Source organism: Acanthopagrus latus, chromosome 8, assembly GCF_904848185.1.
Source record: "Acanthopagrus latus isolate v.2019 chromosome 8, fAcaLat1.1, whole genome shotgun sequence".
In the NCBI taxonomy this organism is placed as follows: Eukaryota; Metazoa; Chordata; class Actinopteri; order Spariformes; family Sparidae; genus Acanthopagrus; species Acanthopagrus latus.
This window is the reverse complement of record NC_051046.1, coordinates 2873679-2891555: the sequence shown is the minus strand read 5'-3', so window position 1 is coordinate 2891555 and position 17877 is coordinate 2873679. Positions and strand designations below refer to the sequence as shown.

At 47.2% G+C, this 17877-nt stretch overlaps 2 protein-coding genes and 1 long non-coding RNA gene across 8 annotated transcripts; 2 read left to right on the top strand and 1 right to left on the bottom strand.

The window, feature by feature from the left end:
* The first annotated feature begins 1142 nt into the window (after nt 1-1142).
* On the top strand, nt 1143-7691 carry mlc1 (modulator of VRAC current 1). 3 transcript variants are annotated; one of them, XM_037105838.1, is made up of 12 exons: nt 1143-1493; nt 1905-2281; nt 3409-3498; nt 3653-3706; nt 3840-3941; nt 4030-4131; nt 4221-4286; nt 4366-4482; nt 4589-4645; nt 5528-5650; nt 5868-6029; nt 6321-7691. In XM_037105838.1, the coding sequence occupies exons 2-12, from the start codon at nt 1982-1984 to the stop codon at nt 6399-6401; spliced, it is 1254 nt and encodes a 417-aa protein (XP_036961733.1). In that variant the 5' UTR covers nt 1143-1493; nt 1905-1981; the 3' UTR covers nt 6402-7691. The 3 variants fall into 3 exon arrangements, with proteins under 3 accessions (XP_036961733.1, XP_036961735.1, XP_036961736.1); XM_037105840.1 differs by having other exon boundaries at nt 1148-1493; nt 1907-2281; nt 6324-7691; XM_037105841.1 differs by having other exon boundaries at nt 1149-1493; nt 1907-2188.
* On the bottom strand, nt 5961-15496 carry LOC119023731. The gene is made up of 4 exons (XR_005076324.1): nt 15303-15496; nt 10291-10389; nt 6196-6409; nt 5961-6093 (listed from the first exon to the last, which is right to left on the bottom strand). It is a non-coding gene; the product is annotated as an uncharacterized LOC119023731 (long non-coding RNA).
* Nucleotides 8758-17847, top strand: panx2 (pannexin 2). 4 transcript variants are annotated; one of them, XM_037105834.1, is made up of 7 exons: nt 8758-8845; nt 10948-11475; nt 12193-12225; nt 13195-14300; nt 14653-14788; nt 14872-15057; nt 15615-17847. In XM_037105834.1, the coding sequence occupies exons 2-7, from the start codon at nt 11247-11249 to the stop codon at nt 15932-15934; spliced, it is 2010 nt and encodes a 669-aa protein (XP_036961729.1). In that variant the 5' UTR covers nt 8758-8845; nt 10948-11246; the 3' UTR covers nt 15935-17847. The 4 variants fall into 4 exon arrangements, with proteins under 4 accessions (XP_036961729.1, XP_036961732.1, XP_036961730.1 ...); XM_037105835.1 differs by lacking the exon at nt 8758-8845 and adding an exon at nt 8866-8933; XM_037105836.1 differs by lacking the exon at nt 8758-8845 and adding an exon at nt 10276-10376.
* The last annotated feature ends 30 nt before the right edge of the window (nt 17848-17877 follow it).

Genomic DNA, 17877 nt, shown 5'->3' with positions numbered 1-17877 from the left:
TTAGTCACACTGATTGTGCAGCAAAATTGAATATGAACACAAAAGTTTTAAAAGTGTCTCAGTGTTACAGCGTCAAACGCGATGATAATATTCATTTTTCTTTATTTGTCTGAATGTCAGGAGCAGCAGCAGCAGCTCTGTCTGGCTCTGTGATATTTAAAGATGTTTGTGAAATGGTAAAAAAAAAAAAAAATCAAATTACTGAGAGTAAATGTACAAACAGGCTGTTCCTGTCGTTTCTTTTTCATCTCCAGATATTGGAAGTGTGTCTCGTCTTATCAGCGTTCCTCCAATCCTCTTTTAAATGTCTCCACTGGACTGTTGCAGAGTACTTCTCTCTCTCTCTCTCTCTCTCTCTCTTTGAGTATGTGTGGCATTTGCAGTGTTCATGCATCTGCGTGTGTGTGTGTGTGTTGGGCGGAGACATAGAATGGCGAGGGACGGGGTGACAGCAGTTGTTAAGGAGTCGCCATGGTTACCGCCGCCCAGGGAACAATGTTGAGTTGAGATCGCTCCGCTGTGTGTTAAAAGACTGAGTGGATTTCCCGAGGAGCACATACATGTACATGCTTACACACACACACACACACACAAACACACACACACACTCTACACTGGTGACTGTCGTCCAATCAGATTCACTCATGATTCATAATAGAATCTTGTTTTTTAGGAGCAGCAGTGATCCGTCATTGGATTAGCTGCGTCAGACAGGAGGCCGTGCGATGAAGCCGAGGAAATGTCTCTGTTGCCTTTTTTTTCTAAAGCACTGCTGGGCATCTTAATTTACTGGGCTGTGAACTGAGAGTCGTGAGGGGAACTCCACAGGGGGACACGTTCAATTATTTAGGGGGGCACAAACCAACAGTTTGACACTGTACACAACTTGGTTTGCGTCGATATCTCTGTGGCGGCTTCATTTTTTTTTCTTGGAACGATCAGGAATGTCAGAAACACATGACTGTGTGTGCTGCCATGTGCACATTTTCTGAGCGCCTCTTGTTCTTGTGAGGGGTCTGTGCATGCATGCGTGTGTGTGTGTGTGTGTGTGTGTGTGTGTGCATGAGCAAATGGGAGTGTAAAAAGGGGATGTTTGCCCCACTAACTCTGCCCCCAGCGCGAGCCCCTTCATCCTTCCCCCTTGTTGTCATGCACAGGCGCTCTCCCTCTTTTGGCACAAAGTAGGCTGGCAGCACAACAGCCATGTGTTTAAGCTCCACGCTTTGAAGGGCTCGAAAAAACTTTTTCAGGACAGTTTCTGAGAAACATTGTGTACAGAGGGAGAGAGAGGGAGAGAGAGGGAGGAGGAGGAGGAGAGTGAGGGTGAGAGAGAGTGTAAGTGTGAGGGAGAGAGATGGGGAGCAGACGGAGCTGCAGACAAAAACAAGCTGTCTTCCATGCGGTGATTTGATCTTAGTTGTTGGAGGAAGACTTTGTTGTTTTTGGGAGGGAGGACGGTGTTTGTGGAGATCCTGCAGGAGACTCAGCAACAGGTGAGTGTTGGAGAGAGGAGGGTGGAATACGTGGTGTTGTCCTCTTGGCTCAGGCCGACAGAACAGAGGGAGCTGTTTGTGTGGATTAGTAAAGTCTTTTCTTTTAGTTTAAAGGTGCATTATGTAGATACGGGGAGGACATTTTAATCAGGAGAGAAAGATCTTCATTTTTATGACAGAATAAACAAACTGATGTTAAAGGACGACACAGTTTCATGCTGTTTTACTTTGTTTACAACTTTACAGTGCCCCTTTAATGCACTTTCCACTGATGTTTCCTCCAGTTTTATTGGAACTTCACTGGATTAGATCCTCACAACATCACATCTCCTGTTAACAGGAACATCCAAAGACATGTTGATCTTCTTCAGCTTTTGCAACTGAATTTCCCCCCTTTTTTTCCCCATTCGGAGGTGGCTGTAATCCTGTAAATCCAGTCTGTGCTTCCCCCATCCCATCGTTGGATTTAGCTCCGAGCTGTTTCGGCGATGCAGTGCGACGAGCTCTCAGCCCGAGATGAGTTCACCTACAGCCACATGCCCATTCTGGAGAGGGGCGGCGGGACTCTGGAGAGGGGCGGCGGGACTCTGGAGAGGGGAGGTGGTTCGCTGGGACGACGGGGCGACAGGGGATCCGAGAGAAGGCCGGACAGGGGGGAGCGGTATAGGCCGGAGCGGGACAGCTACACAGTGGACGTGAGGGCCAGTGACCTGCAGCTGGCCCAGCCGGAGCCTCTAAAGCACCCCTGCTTCAGCTACAGGGCCTGGCTCTACAGTGTCCTCATAGGGGTGAGAGGGAGTGGAACACATCACAGGGTGTATCTGCTCAGTCCGTAACACCCAAATTTTTACAGGTTGGGCTGATCTTTTCTCTGATTAAAGAGCGTCCCAATCTAGAAGTTTTGAGTGAGATGGCAGCAAGAAATCTTGTTTTGTGCTTCCACATTTAGAGGCTGTTCACATTTGGTATCGAAATGCGTCCAGCGTGATCCGATCTCCAGTAGAGAGCTTGAGGATGTTCACACCTGACAACAATTATCATGTGCAATGTTTGCCAAATGAACAAGAAGCCCTGAATATTTAAGAATATGTTGTGGACAGTGTTTAACAAAGTTTCTCCTGAAGCAACAAGCCTGAAAATATTGCTTTTTTTTAGGGCAGTATGGGGGCTTTCTCCTCGGGCATCAATCTGTTATATTCTTTAATGAATTTGGTGTAACTGGTGAAGTTGAAACAGCTGTCTGGAGATTCAAAACCCTTCAGACACGAAGGAAACATCTTTACATATGAGGGTTTAATGCCGAATTCATAAGAAGTCACCAGTGGTTTAAAATTTACCGAAGCTGATTGACGAAGTACGTTGAGGTTTTCCTCCTGCTACAACTCTTAAAATCACACGATTTGTAAAGGGAGTCTGGTGATATTGTGAGTCACATCAGCAGGTAAGAGAGAGTTTTTACAAATTTAGTTTTCATGGAGGAAGTCAGTAGAGTAGGCGGCCTTTCAGTGTGGAGCGTAGACCAGTAACAAAACACAACATATGCTGGTCTTGCTGGTGACCCATCAAGACCAGCATATGTTGTGTTTTGTTGCTGGTCTTGCTGGTTTTTCTAGCAGGCTGGTCTGAGTGATCGGATCTCAAACGTGTCCTCACTGCCTGTTGGATGTGTTCACACCTGTACTCAGATCTTTCCACTTGAGATCGAATCACTCAGGTTGGACGATAAAGCCAAATGTGAACGGAGCCTCGGAGGAGGAGAAAACGTGGCATTATGTCTCAAGACTGTACGAGATCTGATAGATTTCATCGCTCCAGAGAGAGAATGTCAGGTTTCTCTGACAGTCTCTCACCTGTTGATCACATTTGTGAGTCTGTGTTTGTATCTGCATGCCCGCCTGTGTGTTTGTGTGCTCAGGGCAGTCTGCTCATCACGTCGGGTTTCTCTCTGTACCTGGGAAATGTGTTTCCTGTTGCCATGGACTACCTACGCTGTGCTGCGGGCTCTGTAAGTGACCATCGCAATCACGGTCGCCGTCGATGAGTTCACACAAATGATTTAGATTAGACCGTCGTGTTTAAATGCCAGGAATTTTTCACAGATGGAAAAAAAATAAATAAAAAAACTAGATCAGCAGCTCATTTGTTGCCGTTCTTCTCAGGGCCTTCCTGCAGCGATCGCCAGCTTTGCCATTGCCAAGAACAGACATGTTGCAGTGAGTAAACACTAAACACACCAACGGCAAAAAAAGGAGATAATTATGTTTTAATGGGTTTTTAATTGAATTTCCTCGAGGCGGTCGAGTCTCGACACTAATGAGCTCTGATGTTATACTCGTTTGTGACAAGGTGTCAGATTTCCAGGTGGTCTACGTGTCGACGTTTGCTGTGACCACCACCTGCCTGGTTTGGTTCGGGTGTAAGCTGGTCCTGAACCCCTCTGCTGTCAACGTAAATCCACTTCAGTTCCGTAATGAGAACTACAAGGCCTTTATCGTGTGATTGTTCAGGATAAGGCATTTTCTTTCTCTGCTCTCAGATCAACTTCAACCTCATCCTGATGATTGTGCTGGAGGTGTTGATGGCCAGTACTGTCATCCTGTCAGCCCGGTCTGCAGAAGACTGCTGCTGCCACAGGAAGGTGTGTGTCAGAGTGTGTGTGTATGATTGTGTTTGAAAGATTTATTGCATCTGTTCCACCTCCTCTCACTCTTTCCGCCCATCTTACAGACGTACGACAGACCTGTGATCATAAAGCCCGCCGTGTTCCCCACCAGAGTCCTTAAAGCGTATTCTGTGAGTCTTCTTCAGCTTTCTTCACATTCAGTTTCTGTCCGTTCAATGCATCGCAGTCACTGAAGCACATCTCCGACAGGTGATCGAAGTGATCGTGGGGATCTCTGCTGTGTTCGGAGGGATAATCGCGCTCAACATGGACGCTTTGTTGCCTGGCCCCTACTTGTCCGTCACATTTTTCTGGATTCTTGTGGCTGTAAGTTTTCCTCACTGAAACCTTTTGTCACGAGAGCGACTGCAGCTGAGAGTGAGAGCTAAAGATGTCTTCAACCGTATCACTCTGATCTTTAATCTCTTGACAGTGTTTCCCCAGTGCTATCGCCAGTCACGTTGTGTCAGAATACCCCAACAAATGTCTGGTGAGTACAACACGTGTCCTCACCTGAAACTCCTCATGGTGTTCCCCAAGGTTCAGTCCTGGGTCCTGTTGTGTTTGCCTCGCTTGTTCTTCCCGTCCCTGTAAAGTCACACACAGTCACTGACATGTAGATGATTCTGTCATCTCATTAAAGCCTCAAAATGTTGCAAAATTATGTCTGATCTTGGGAAATTTATATTAATTTCTGTCAGTAAGTTAACAAGTGCATCATCCACACACACATGATGCAGCAGGTGGCAGCATGCAGCAGTAGAAGAAGAAGAAGAAGAAGAAGAAGAAGAAGATTAAATCTGCTTTGACAAAAACATTACATCTTATCTTTTTTTACCCTCAGGTCTGCATAAACTACAGATAATGAATTTATTTTTAAAACATGAACATTGATTCATTCCTGTTGTTTAATTTCCTTTTATTCCATCTTTACTTGCCGTCCATGATCCCATAGTAGACCTGCACTGTCGGGCGTGTGCGTACATTAGAAATCTCCTGTCGCCTGAAGCTCACCTGTGCTTCTCTGTGCTTCTCTGATCGTGGGTTTGTTGGTTGTTTCTCGCCCCAGATCCTCAACTTCAGAACATTGTCTCTTATGATCTGAGGACCCGGCTGACAAAAGGCAGCTGAAGACTTTCCTTTGTGTCATTTTATAAAAGAGATTCTTTCAACAGTGTGTTTTTGAGACTATATTTATCTGCTTCTTTCATTCTCCTGCAGCTGAAAGATGCTATAGAGATAGTTTACTACTGCTGTGTAACTTCTCAGTCATACAAACTGGGTCTGTCTCTTTTTTTTTATTTCTGGTTCTACAAACTTTTTCTCTCAGTTCCTCTTTTTTTTCTCTCTCTCTCCTCCTGGTGTCTCTCAGGTGGAGGTGCTGATCGCCATCAGCAGCGTGACATCTCCTCTGCTCTTCTCAGCCTCCGGCTTCCTCTCTTGCAGTGTGATCAGCTTCATTGAAATGTTCCTGCATGATGTGCCTACAGCCAAGGTGAGCTCAACGGAGCCATAATTCCCCCCAGTAGGATGCGGTGTGCAGGTTTTATAAGCATTACCTATCTGGCCTAGAGCTCCTTTTACATGAGGAATACAGAAATACAGGGAGAGACTTTAGAAAAACTGTGAAACTGACTCATTTAAAAACCCCTAGATGTCTTCTTTGTGTGTGTGTGTGTGTGTGTGTGTGTGCGCGCGTGTGTGTGGTCCAGCAATCCTACGACATCCTGCTGCTGATTCTGATGGTGCTGCTGCTGGTGCAGGCTATTCTGACTTCAGCCACTGTGGTGCACTGTGCCTCCTACAAGAGTCAGCTCCGCATGGGGGCTGTGGAGTGCGATGACAGCATGCGCACCTCCAGTCACTACTGCGAGGTAAGTCGTGGACACAACTGGACACATCTGTCTGTGTTCACCTGTCCTCTGTTTCCAACGAGAGCTATGAAAAGATGCAGAGTAAGACATGTAACTGTGTTCCAGCTGTGGCTCATTTAAACGGCATTTAAATGTGCACACATAAAAGTCAACAGGCTCACGATACCTGTAATAAAGACATTATGCTGCTCATCCTTCATGCATCATTCATCTCAATGTTTCTGTCACCTTTCCCCTTCCACATCTTATCTCTCTCTCCACCCTCCCTTCTTCCTGTTGTGTTCCCTTCAGCAGCAGGCATCCAATGGAACGCTGCAGGATTTCGACAAAGACAGAGCCTGGAAGGCAGTCGTGGTCCAAATGGCCCAATGAGCGGTTCACTACCGTGCAGGAAGAAAGAGAGAGAGAGAGAGAAGTTAATGATGAGAAAGAAGGAATATACACAACAAACTCTGCAAGCTGTGAGCGCAAGAGCACAATCCTGAGACAGGAAGAAAGACGTGTTCAGAGATGGAGAGGGAATCAGAGAAATCTGAGGGGGAGGAAGTTTAAAAAAAATGCACGACAGAGAAAATGATTCTTTAATTTGTTTTTGTTGAGGATGTTTGCGTAGATGATGCTCGGAGCGCCGTGTTTGATGTCTGTTCTCTGGGTTTCTTCTCATAACTGTTGTCTGCATGCTGACGTGGAGAGGAGAGGCTTCATCCGACCTGGGAATTGAACCATTTTCTGTAGTTTAATAAGCAGAAGTGTATTTACACTGACAGCATGTAGGTGCAATGAACAATCATGTGAGTCAGTGTGTTCAGTAGTGTAACAGTGATGTTCAGCAGCGCAGTAGTGGCTGTTTACTACAGATTATCACAGGAGAACTGATCCTCCTGGATTAATCACCTGGTGTAACAGTGTTTTAACAGAGATTATGTCTCATTAGAAATAAAACGTTTGTCATCAACTGTAAGTAAACGTGTGTGATGGTTTATTAAAGGATAAGTTCACAAACAATTAAAAATCAGGCATTATCTACTCTCCCTCCGTGCTGACAGAAAGTCTGGTGATGTTTTTATGCTGCAGCAATTTTTCGAGGTTTGTTTCGTTCACACGGGACAAGAAAGAAAACCGACTCTCCCGATTCATCCTCAGGGTTTATAGATTCTAACTTCCATGAAGCAAAGTCGGATAAAGAGATCAATGAGGCGGGCAGACGGGCTCACAATACATTTAAGAATGTGCCACTGTGGATCTATTGCAGAATTCATTGCCTGCCGTCACCGCCCTGCTGTCTCCTCCAGCGTCCTGCCTGCAGCCTGTCAGCCGTGAATAATGTGAGCGTGCAAAGTTACTCAAGTAATCAAGTAATCGTGAGAAGTGGCAGGAAGTGCCTCGCAATTATACTTATAAGTACAGAATTTGAGCAGATTGCACTTTGTTACGTTACGTCACTGGTTGTTCTAAATGTTGCAGTTGTGATGATATTATTAGTCAATATTAATAGATCCTTGGTATAAACTCCTTAAAGGCAGAGCTGGTGAGTTTTAATGTGCTGGGTCTGTGATGGAAGCTGCAGCACATCTCAGACGTGAACATCACCAGGATCTGTGAGATGGAGGGGAGAAGGAGGGAGGAAGAGGAAGAGAGGTAGAGAGAGAGAAGGAGGAAGGCAGAGAGTGAGGGAGACAGTAAGAGAGAGAGAAAGAGGTTAAGACAGATGAAGAGAGGGGGGGGAGAGGGGGGGGGGCAGATGAAGGAGGAGAGTGAGGGAGACAGAAAGTGGGAGAAAGAGAGAGAGAAGTTAAGAGATGAAGAGAGAGGGAGAGAGGAAGATAAAGAGTGGAGGAGACAATAAGGGGGAGAAAGAGAGAGAGAAGGAGGGAGGGCGAGAGAGAGAGAGACTATATTTGGAGGCGGGCGCAGGGAGGTGCGGCTCCTCTAACCGGTGGAAACCGGCTGGATGGAGGAAACACGGCGCTGACTTGTGGCTCCGTCCAGCTGACGAACATCGGGAGCGCGCCCGCAAACACAGCGGCGAGATGCTGCTGGAGGCCGCAGACTGGCGGCGGTGATGTGGTGGAAGAATGACAAGGAGCCGCACTTCACCCGCTGCAGGAGGCTCGGCTCTGAAGGCTCCGGGTCGGGTCGGGTCGGGTCGGGTTCCCCTCCACTGTGCGCTCTGCCTTCAGACGCTCCGTCGCCACACCCCGGTCCGTTAGAATGACAGAGGTGTTTACCATTCGTTGTTTGTGCACGTGTCTCAGGCCAGTCCCACAATCACAGATGATGGACAGGCCGGTTAGACCTATGAACAGAACCGTAGAGCCCGTCAGAACCTCGTGTTAGGTTGTGGACCCACCACACAGACACCGGCCGAGTCAGTCCTGAAACGATTTGACACCACAGTGACGATCAGTGGGATCTCGATCTTTACCTGATATAATAATGATAATAATAATGATGATGATGATGATGATGATGTTCAGGATGTGAGCTGAGTTCATTCTCCAGCAGCTCTGCTTACACAACACCTGTCCTCGCGCACCGGGGGCGCGTGTCTGCGCTCAGCCGCTCGGATGAGAGCTGATGTGATGAACTGGAGAATCTTAATGCGTTATCTCATCGTCCCTTGTTTCTGAGGAAGAGGCAGGGCAGGGAGGGGAGAGCAGGGAGGAGAGAGGAGAGAGGGCTCGGATGGGAGGGGAGCCGGGGAGGAGGAGGGGGGGAAAGGCGGAACAAACCGGTGTGCTCTCGGATACATGCTGTAGCTGCTCGCCCGCACTGCAGATTAACTCTTACCGCGCCGGGAGGAGCAGCGACGCACGGTGAGTGAGGTGTTTTGTTTGTTTTGCGCCACCTATGCTGCATGCACATGGCTCGGGACTGTGGCAGGGCTTTCTCCAGAGCGGACAGGTAAGACAGCTGATGCAGGTAACGGGGTCTCTCCTCACACGCACGCACACACGGAGCTGCACACACACTCACACACACACACACTCAGATCGTCTCCGGCTGGCTTCTCCGGCGCTATCCGCTCCTCAGGTGCTGAAGCGGCTCGTCGTCTGCAGGCAGCTGCAAATGTGTCTGGTGGCAGTGTGGGTCCTCCCGGGCTGCCGTCCAGCAGCAGCAGCCCTGCAGCTCCACACCAGCTAACTGGAACACAGTGATCTTCCTCAACCTGATAAAAAAATGTCCCTGCATTGTTCCCATAGGCACTCGCTCAAAAGTGAGCAGAACAGTGGGGACACTTTGCAGTGTTTTTCTCTGCCTGCAGCTGTGTTTTCTTGAATCTCTGCGAACAAGTGTCACATCTTGAAACTTCTCCCCTCTAATTGACAGTAAATGACAGCCTCCTCCTCTCCCTCAGCTCCTGCAGCTCAGTTCTGAACCTCTTTGTGCTGCCCGCAGCCAAGCGGGATGCTGTAGTAGCCAAAGAATGTGGGATTTCCCTCTCTAAACACTGGTAGCATCGCCCAGCTGAAGGGCATTATCTGTGAAACTGGAGCAGTGCCAGTGGCTCACAGACAGCAGTGCAGCCTCTCTCTGGGCGTCAGGAATGTGATGCCGCCCCTTTAAGTTTGAATTATGTAAAGTTTTATTTCCCCTCTTTTATCCTTGAGACAGTGTTTTAGGTTGATATCGATAAAGTCGGTCTGATTGTGTTGAGAAAGCAGTTTCAAATGCTGCATTTACCCCATAAGGGACATCTTGTTCTCCTCCATTAACATATGCAGCCTCGATTAATCTTCTCTAATAACATTTCAGAGAAACACTTATCTTGTGATCTTTTCTCAGCATGTGGCTGAGAGCGAACGCTGACCAGAGTGGGATAATTGTCCCCTCCGCTCATGAAACCGCAGTCTGGAGGTTCTCCTCCCCGAGACATCAAGTATAGTTTGGTGGAGTTTGCTTTTAATGGTTTCATAGACAAGCTGTGTGTTTGCATAATGAGAGGAAAGTGAGAGGAGGGGGAGGGAGAGTAATGGAGAGAAGAAGAAGAAGAAGAAGAAGAAGAAGAAGAAGAAGAAGAAGAAGAAGAAGAAAGTAAAAGGGGGGGTGGGAGCGAGAGGATGAGGGTTGTTGATGGGAAGAGGTGATGCGTTCAGGCTCCTCTCAAAGGACGTTCACGTAACCTTCAATTCAAATGAGCATGCACCAAACCCTGCACACCTACATGTGCAAACACGGACCCACACACACACACACACACACACACACACACACACACACAGCACTCAAGATGTCTGGCTGACATGTGTCTGGGCTTCACCTGACGTCCCGGCGTGAACACGCTGTTCCACAGAGATAATGACCAGCAGGAGTCCAGAGAGGGGAGCAGAGTCAGTGTAAGATAAGGTTGTTCTTCTCACTGGGGGGAAAAAGAACATTCGTCAAATTCACTGAGTATATTTCTGCTTTAAATCAATTTCCTTTAAGCAGAATCCCCCGGAGACTAAATGTGCCCTTTTAGTGTCCTTGCTCGATCAAAGGCGAACGTCCCCTCAGAGGTTACCACAGTCACACACTCCACCGGTCACAGCGCGGGGGATTAGCCCTCCTCAGCTACACCACTGCATTATAGAGGACAGCGGACGGGAACAGAGACTTTCACTGAAGACGGTGTGAGAGACGGCACAAAGTCATGCGATGCCACGTTTGATGGATGGCTGAGGTTAGATTTAGGGTTGGTTAACTATCGTACACACGGGAGCGTTTCTAATAAATGGCGTCTTGGACCTCGCTGCACTGACCTTAAAGGACGACATGGTTTCATACTGTTTTACTTTGTTTATACATGGCGGACCCTGCCACCTTTCTAGCTTCAAATGGCGTTCTGCAGATCTTATTTGTCTCTGAGATCAGCTTGTTTGCCAAAAAACGACATAGTGCCCCTTTAAAATGCTCTAACTGCTCCTCTGTCTTTCAGGAAATGGTTGGTCAGAGCTTCTCCTTCCTGAAGCTCACGTAACAGCTCTCCAGCCAGCAGTTCCCCCTGGGGAATCGCAAAGGGCGCCTCCTAAACTCAGCTCATTCCTCAACCTGCCACGCTGAGTGTTTGGACCGAGGCCAGGCACCGTAGAGATGGACCAGAACGCAGAGATGCGCTCAGAGGAGGCCGAGCGACGGGAGTGTTTCTGAGTGTTATGTCTGTCTGAAAGAGAAGCTGTGGAAGGGAGCAGGGAGCCTCTGGTCTCCTCTTCAGCACACAGTGAGGTTGTAGCGCCGATGCAGAACATCCTCGATCAGAACTTAGACATGGCCACAGCTCTACTCGCTGGCGAGAAGCTGAAGGAGCTGATCCTGCCCGGCTCCTCCCAGGATGAGAGGGGCGGGGCGCTGGCCAGCCTCATGGTGCAGCTCAAACTGGAGCTGCCGTTTGATCGCGTTGTGACGATAGGGACGGTCATCATCCCCATCCTGCTGGTCACCCTCGTCTTCACAAGGAACTTTGCAGGTGAGACTTCTGCCACTAGATGGGGTTCTTCGCCTCTCGGGGGCCGTAAAGGATCCTCTCTTTTCTTAAAACAGCATTAAAAAAAAGTCACAGATAAACTCAAAGCACAAGAATGAAATGAAGGTTTTTCCTCATGAGTCACACCCACACCATGCTGAGATCATCGGGCCAGGCAGGAAGAGAAGACAGACAGAGAGAGAGAGAGAGAGAGAGAAAGCTAAAAAAGACCAAGAGAGAGAGATTGTGGAGACACGAGCGGGATGGATTACAGAGAAGAGGGGGAGAGGAAGGTGTTTGGTTAGAGGGAGGATGGGAGAGATGTTAGTTCACTGCTGAGTCAGACGCTCTGCATAGCAGCATTAACCATCTGGGACCGAGCGTTTAACTTTAGCAGCAGAAAGATGTGGGTGTTTAGAAGCAGTTCTTCAGTATTCCCTCACTGACATCTGGGGCATTGCCAAAGAATTTATTTATTTATTTATTTATATTTTTTACATGAGGACAGCCTCTTCTGCGACTGTGACACAGTAATGTAATATTACACACAGGACCCACTTGCACATGCACCATTATCAAATGTCACTGCACTTAGTTCCAAAGATTAAAGGTGCACTCTGTTGTTTTGGGGAAGAAATCTTTCGTCAGAAGAGGCAGATCTTCATAAACTCTCCTCTGTTGTATTTTGTTTGTATGTGGCGGACCCTGCCGCCCTCCCAGCTTCAGTCTGTGTTCTGGGAAAAGATGGAAAAGGTAAATATTTCTGAATTTGTATCATTACCTCATTAATATTGTAAATAATCTGAGTTTGAATTATTTCTTCTCCAAAATGAACGTAGTGCCCCTTTTAACAAGTGGACTGGCTGCAGCACTGAACCGCTGACTGTCGTACCTCATAGACGCTGAAGTGATACAGCACAACGACGACAGGAAGGAGTGTTCTCACTTCCTCTATCTGAGACCACGCAGACGCTTCTTCTATCATTTCAATGAGCAGCAGGAGTTTTATCAGAGACGTGCAGCGAGTCGAACGGATGAATGATGCAAAAAGATTCTTCAAGATAAGGGAAAAAAAAAAAAAAATTCAACAGAGGTCACGTAGATTTAAGATAATTCCTAAAGTTGCATCCACTACTACTGTTGTGAAACATCTGTTGCACCATTCAGAGCCACTGAATGGTTCAGCACATGCAGTTTTACAGTATAGTGGAGGATTATAACAGATATTTCAGGTGTGTTTTCCACTTTCAAATAAGTGGTATGGAAAGAAATGTGAAACTGGTGACTATTTTAAAATCCCCTCACCCAGAGTTTTCACATGGCCAGATCTTTCCTGGACGTCACAACCGACGGGAGTGTCAAATGAAATTATTAAACACAAAACCAGGATTTATTGCGGTAGAATTCATCTTCTGTCAGCGCAAATATCTTCATATTATCAGATTTAACCTATTTAAGGTGAAAAATGTAAGAATTTTAGTTTAAAACATTGGAAAATCTGCGAAAATGATCAACAGAATGTGAAGAAATAATGAAGATAAGCATGCTAACCAGCTCCTAGTGAGCTAATGCGCTAGCTGCACGGTTAAATGAGTTTACTCGCTAACAGCGGCTACAGTTAGCTTCAGTTAGCTGTTCCTCTGGTGATATGCTGCCAATTCTTACATATGGCACCTTTAAAGTGATGTTTGTGCTGATCCTTTCTCTCTCTGCTTCCTCCAGAGGAGTCCATATACTGTTACACACCACACAACTTCACCAGAGACCAGGCACTGTACGCACGAGGCTACTGCTGGACAGACCTGCGGGACGCTCTGCCCGGGGTGGAGTCTCACCTTTGGCCTTCGCTGTTTGAACACAAGTTCCTGCCCTACGCCCTGCTCGCCTTTGCTGGCATCATGTACATTCCCGCTTTGGGCTGGGAGTTCCTCGCCTCCACACGGCTCACTTCAGAGCTCAATTTCCTGCTTCAAGAGATTGATAACTGCTATCATCGAGCTGCCGAGGGCCGAGCCCCGAAGATCGAGAAGCAGATCCAATCCAAAGGTCCCGGCATAACGGAGCGGGAGAGGAGGGAGATCATAGAGAACGCGGAGAAGGAGAAAAGCCCCGAGCAGAACCTGTTTGAGAAGTATTTAGAGAGACGAGGCCAAAGTAACTTTCTGGCTAAGCTTTACCTGGCACGCCACCTGGCTATTATCTGCCTCAGTTCCATCCCTATTTCCTACCTGAGCGCCTACTATGCTCGCCAAAGGCAGAACGAGTTCACCTGTGCGCTGGGTGAGCCTCCAGACATTAGCAGCTATGCAGAGCTTAAGATCAGAGTGAACTGTAAGCTGCCCGCTGTGCAGCTGCAGCGCATCATGGCAGCTGTGGATATCTCTCTGCTCTGCACTATGAACCTCATCATCCTGATTAATTTGCTGCACTTGTTTGTCGTGCGCAAGTCCAACTTTGTATTCGACAAGCTGCACAAGGTCGGTATTAAAACACGGCGGCGCTGGCAGAAGTCTCAGTTCTGTGATATCAACATCCTGGCCATGTTCTGCAACGAGAACAGGGACCACATCAAGTCGCTCAACCGGCTGGACTTCATCACCAACGAGAGCGACCTCATGTATGACAATGTGGTCCGGCAGCTGCTGGCTGCGCTTGCACAGTCCAACCACGACGCTACGCCCACTGTGAGGGACTCTGGGATTCAAACCCTCGATCCCAACATGGAGATTGGAGTGGGGGAGATGGGTGGGGAGCCGCTGGTCATCAAACGACCCCGCAAGAAGATTAAATGGATCCCAAGTTCAAATCCTCTTCCTCAGCCGTTCAAGGTAAGACCAAGTCTCTACGTGCACCTCATCATCATTCACTGGGCGTCACCGACAGGAGAAGGAGACCTGCTGTCCTGTTCAAACACAACACTCACTACAAGAACTTGTTCACTGGAGCACAGCAGTTCATTTCAACATGGGCTGAATGTCTGTTTAAGGTGCTTCCAGCTGAGTCATAGCAGCTCCTGATAAGAGCCTCTTTCTGTGAAGAGGCACAGGAAGTGCTCCTCATTTAGGACTCCAAAATGTGAAACACTTCAAAACTGCTTTATACTTTGCCTGTGGCTGCCTCACCTGTAGTTTAATCCAGGATTAAATTACCTGCTTTTATGTTTTCTGTCCTCTTACAAAGGAACCTCTAACCCTGACACGCCTGGAGAACAACACTAAGCCCGAAAAACCCAAACCAGTCAGACGAAAGACGGTGGCAGACAACTTCATCGCACCGCTTCTGGACAGCAAAAGCACACAGTATCCTGCAACGAAAGGTACGCAGCGCTAAGAACACCTGTCACTGTGCAGCGCTGTTCTGCCTCCTTGTAACGTCGGGCCTTTCATTTACCAATCACAGATCTAAGTGGGATGGAGAAAAAGCACGCGCGCAACTTCTCCCTGGACGTCCATCCGTACTTGCTGACCATTCGTAAGCCCAAGGTGGAGGCCACAACCGTAGAACCTCTCCCCTCAGAGCACAACATGGACACAGTGTACCTCGAAGGCACGCACACAATTGTTCATGTGTCCGGGGCAATTACAGGTGAGCCCGAAGTGTCCCTCACTCTTTCACTCTCTTGTTCATTTGGGCCACATATTCAAGGAATGTATCTGTATCAGCTAACAGAAAATGCAGCATCATATCTCTTCTAGCTCTGACAGTGTGCATGATCACTTACTGCATATTGTTATCTGCTAATTCTACCTTTCATTGTGGCCGACAGCCTCAGCATGCAAAAGGTGAGCGTATCCCAACTCACAGGATAACAATGAGTTTTGCCATCTTACCTGGATGTTGTTAGCGATCACCACTTGTTGTCGGCTGTGCAGTTACATATGGGTCCAATAAAACTACAAAAAGTTACTCAACCAGATGTGAGATAACTTTACCCTCAGCTGTAACGCAGCAGCATTAAACAAGTCGTAGCTTACACTTGTTGCTTGCTAGACTACACCGCGACATCCTCATTGTCTCCCTGAGCAATTACTGCTGACCTTTAAAAGACTGTGTTTCTTCAGAAGGTGACACACTGTCTATACTCGCTTCCTCCTCTCTCACTCTACTCTACCCTGTCCTGTATTTCTGTCTTCTCTCCACAGAAACTAAGGTGTGCTCTCCAGAGTCGACCAACACTGCCTTTTCTACAGTGACCCTGCCCACCACTTCTTACGTCAACGGCGTGAGCCCGAACCCTCCCTCCAGCGAGGACCCCCTCAGTCCCAAGTCCTCTCCTCCTCAGAGGGATCCCCTCGCCCCGACGCAGAACCCCGAGTGTCAGCCGCCGCCTCTGACCAGAGCCCCTACGCACCAGCTGCTGAGCATACATCACACTCTCTTTGAGGAGGATGAGGATGAACAGAACCGCAGGGACAGACTGGCAGAGAGACCAGGGGAGCTCATCGCCGCTGGGGAATGTTGAAGAAGGCGACGAAGAGGAGATACCGACACTCGACACTACACTCTGCACACATGACCTCCATGTCATCACCTCCTATCAACAGCCACCTCTTTAAATTAGCTCACACAGTCATGTGATGGCTGGATCGGACAGATGCTGGACGGAAACACAGGACTTTTAGACTTTTAGACCTTTTAGATGTGAAAATGACTCAGAGAGGGTTAGACAAAAGTTTGTGTGTTTGTTAATGTTGAGTGTTACTGTAGGAAACGATGTCACATTCACGTCTCAGGATGACTGTGTACAGCTAAACACCCTCCAATGAAACCAGCAGTGATATAATTCAACAGGGTGCTACAGTGCAGGGTTTAAACAGCTACATCGAACAAGGTCTGATGAAAGGACGAGCGGCGCTGAGAGATGAGTGAGCTCTCTATGAAAAAAAAAACAAAAAAAAGAAAACAACACACACCTTTGAGACGCATATCTGCAAAGAGGACTGTTTTATGGCTTCAAACAAAACGTATTTTAAACACATATGATAACGCTTAGTCCCTTTATCCCAATAGCCAAGTAGAGAGGTAGCTCACGCAATACAGTTGTTGAGATCTGCACAATTAATATGCAAAAGTTCACAATATATTTGTGGCAATAATGTATGCGCTTGCGGCACCATGTTTCACAGAACGCTATACATGTATAGACACTGTATATGAGACTCAGTGTTTGTGGGGTAGTTAGAATATGAGACACGTCTCATGGCTTTATCATTGCCATCTCACCATTGATTAGGAATGTGTATCAGATCTTGATTATATTTGCACGTCATAAATAAACAGGTAAATTGGCATCTTATATATGAAAAAGAACAGCACAAGAACAGACTCTACAGCGAAAGGTGTGGGAATGTGAGGTGACTACTGCTCTGATATCTGTGAGATCTCGTCATAAAGGCGGTGACGTGGGTGTTTTTTTTTTTCTCCTCGAAGACTTTATTAGCTGCTCCGATGTGATGAATGGAGCCGGACTCGCCGGTAAAATAATGTGACTCTTGTGCTCTGCTGGGCTTCTTGTGGGAGTGCTGTGATGTGAAGCGAAGGCAGTGATGAGTAGATGTTGGACAGTTTATTACACGATGACTAAAGCTTTCGGACTGTCATCCGCTGCAATCTAAATTTCTTTGGGTCGCTCTGCCCTGTCTCACATTGTGCTAACATCCACCGTGAAGGAATGAATAGTTAGGATTAGCTGGTTGTTTGTAGTAGAAACCAAACGTCTAAGGTGTGTTTTGCACTTCTCACAGGGGGACGAGTGAGAGGACAGGGGGAAATGGGTGCCTGCCACAACCTCTTCACACACATTTCTTACAGCTGCATACATGATAACAGGAACTTCAATACAGGAACTGTCTGCACTGAGTTACACACCAATATGACATCTACTGTAGAAGACATTAGTGCTGTTGCCAGGGCGGTCAACCTGCAGTATGGGTAGACCCATCAATATGCATACTCATCTTTTTCCTCTGGGGCATTCAGTAAACTCGCACTTCAGCTTCCAATTATCTCTTGGTGGACATAATAAATCCTCCATCTCATTATCAAGAATCCGCTTTTAATGGCCAAGTATGTGCACACGTGGTTTGTCGTTGAAGCAGGTCGGCTCAAGGTTGTTCAGAGTAACTCAAGCACACTAAAAATGCATCCAAAAGCACTTTAAAGACTCGTAGCACGAGTGCGTGTGAGAGCATGTAATATGTTGTGACACAGCTCTGCAGGTTTTCACCTGTATAGATTTTCACATTGAGACGGCCTCTGCGGTGGTAAAAAATTTCTCACAATTTAATGCAGTTTAAAAAAAACAAAACAAAAAAAAAGAGATGGACTTTGGTTGTAATGTGTGAAATGAGATGTTATAATGAATTAAAAAAAACATTTTCATTATAATAAATAAATGAAAAAATG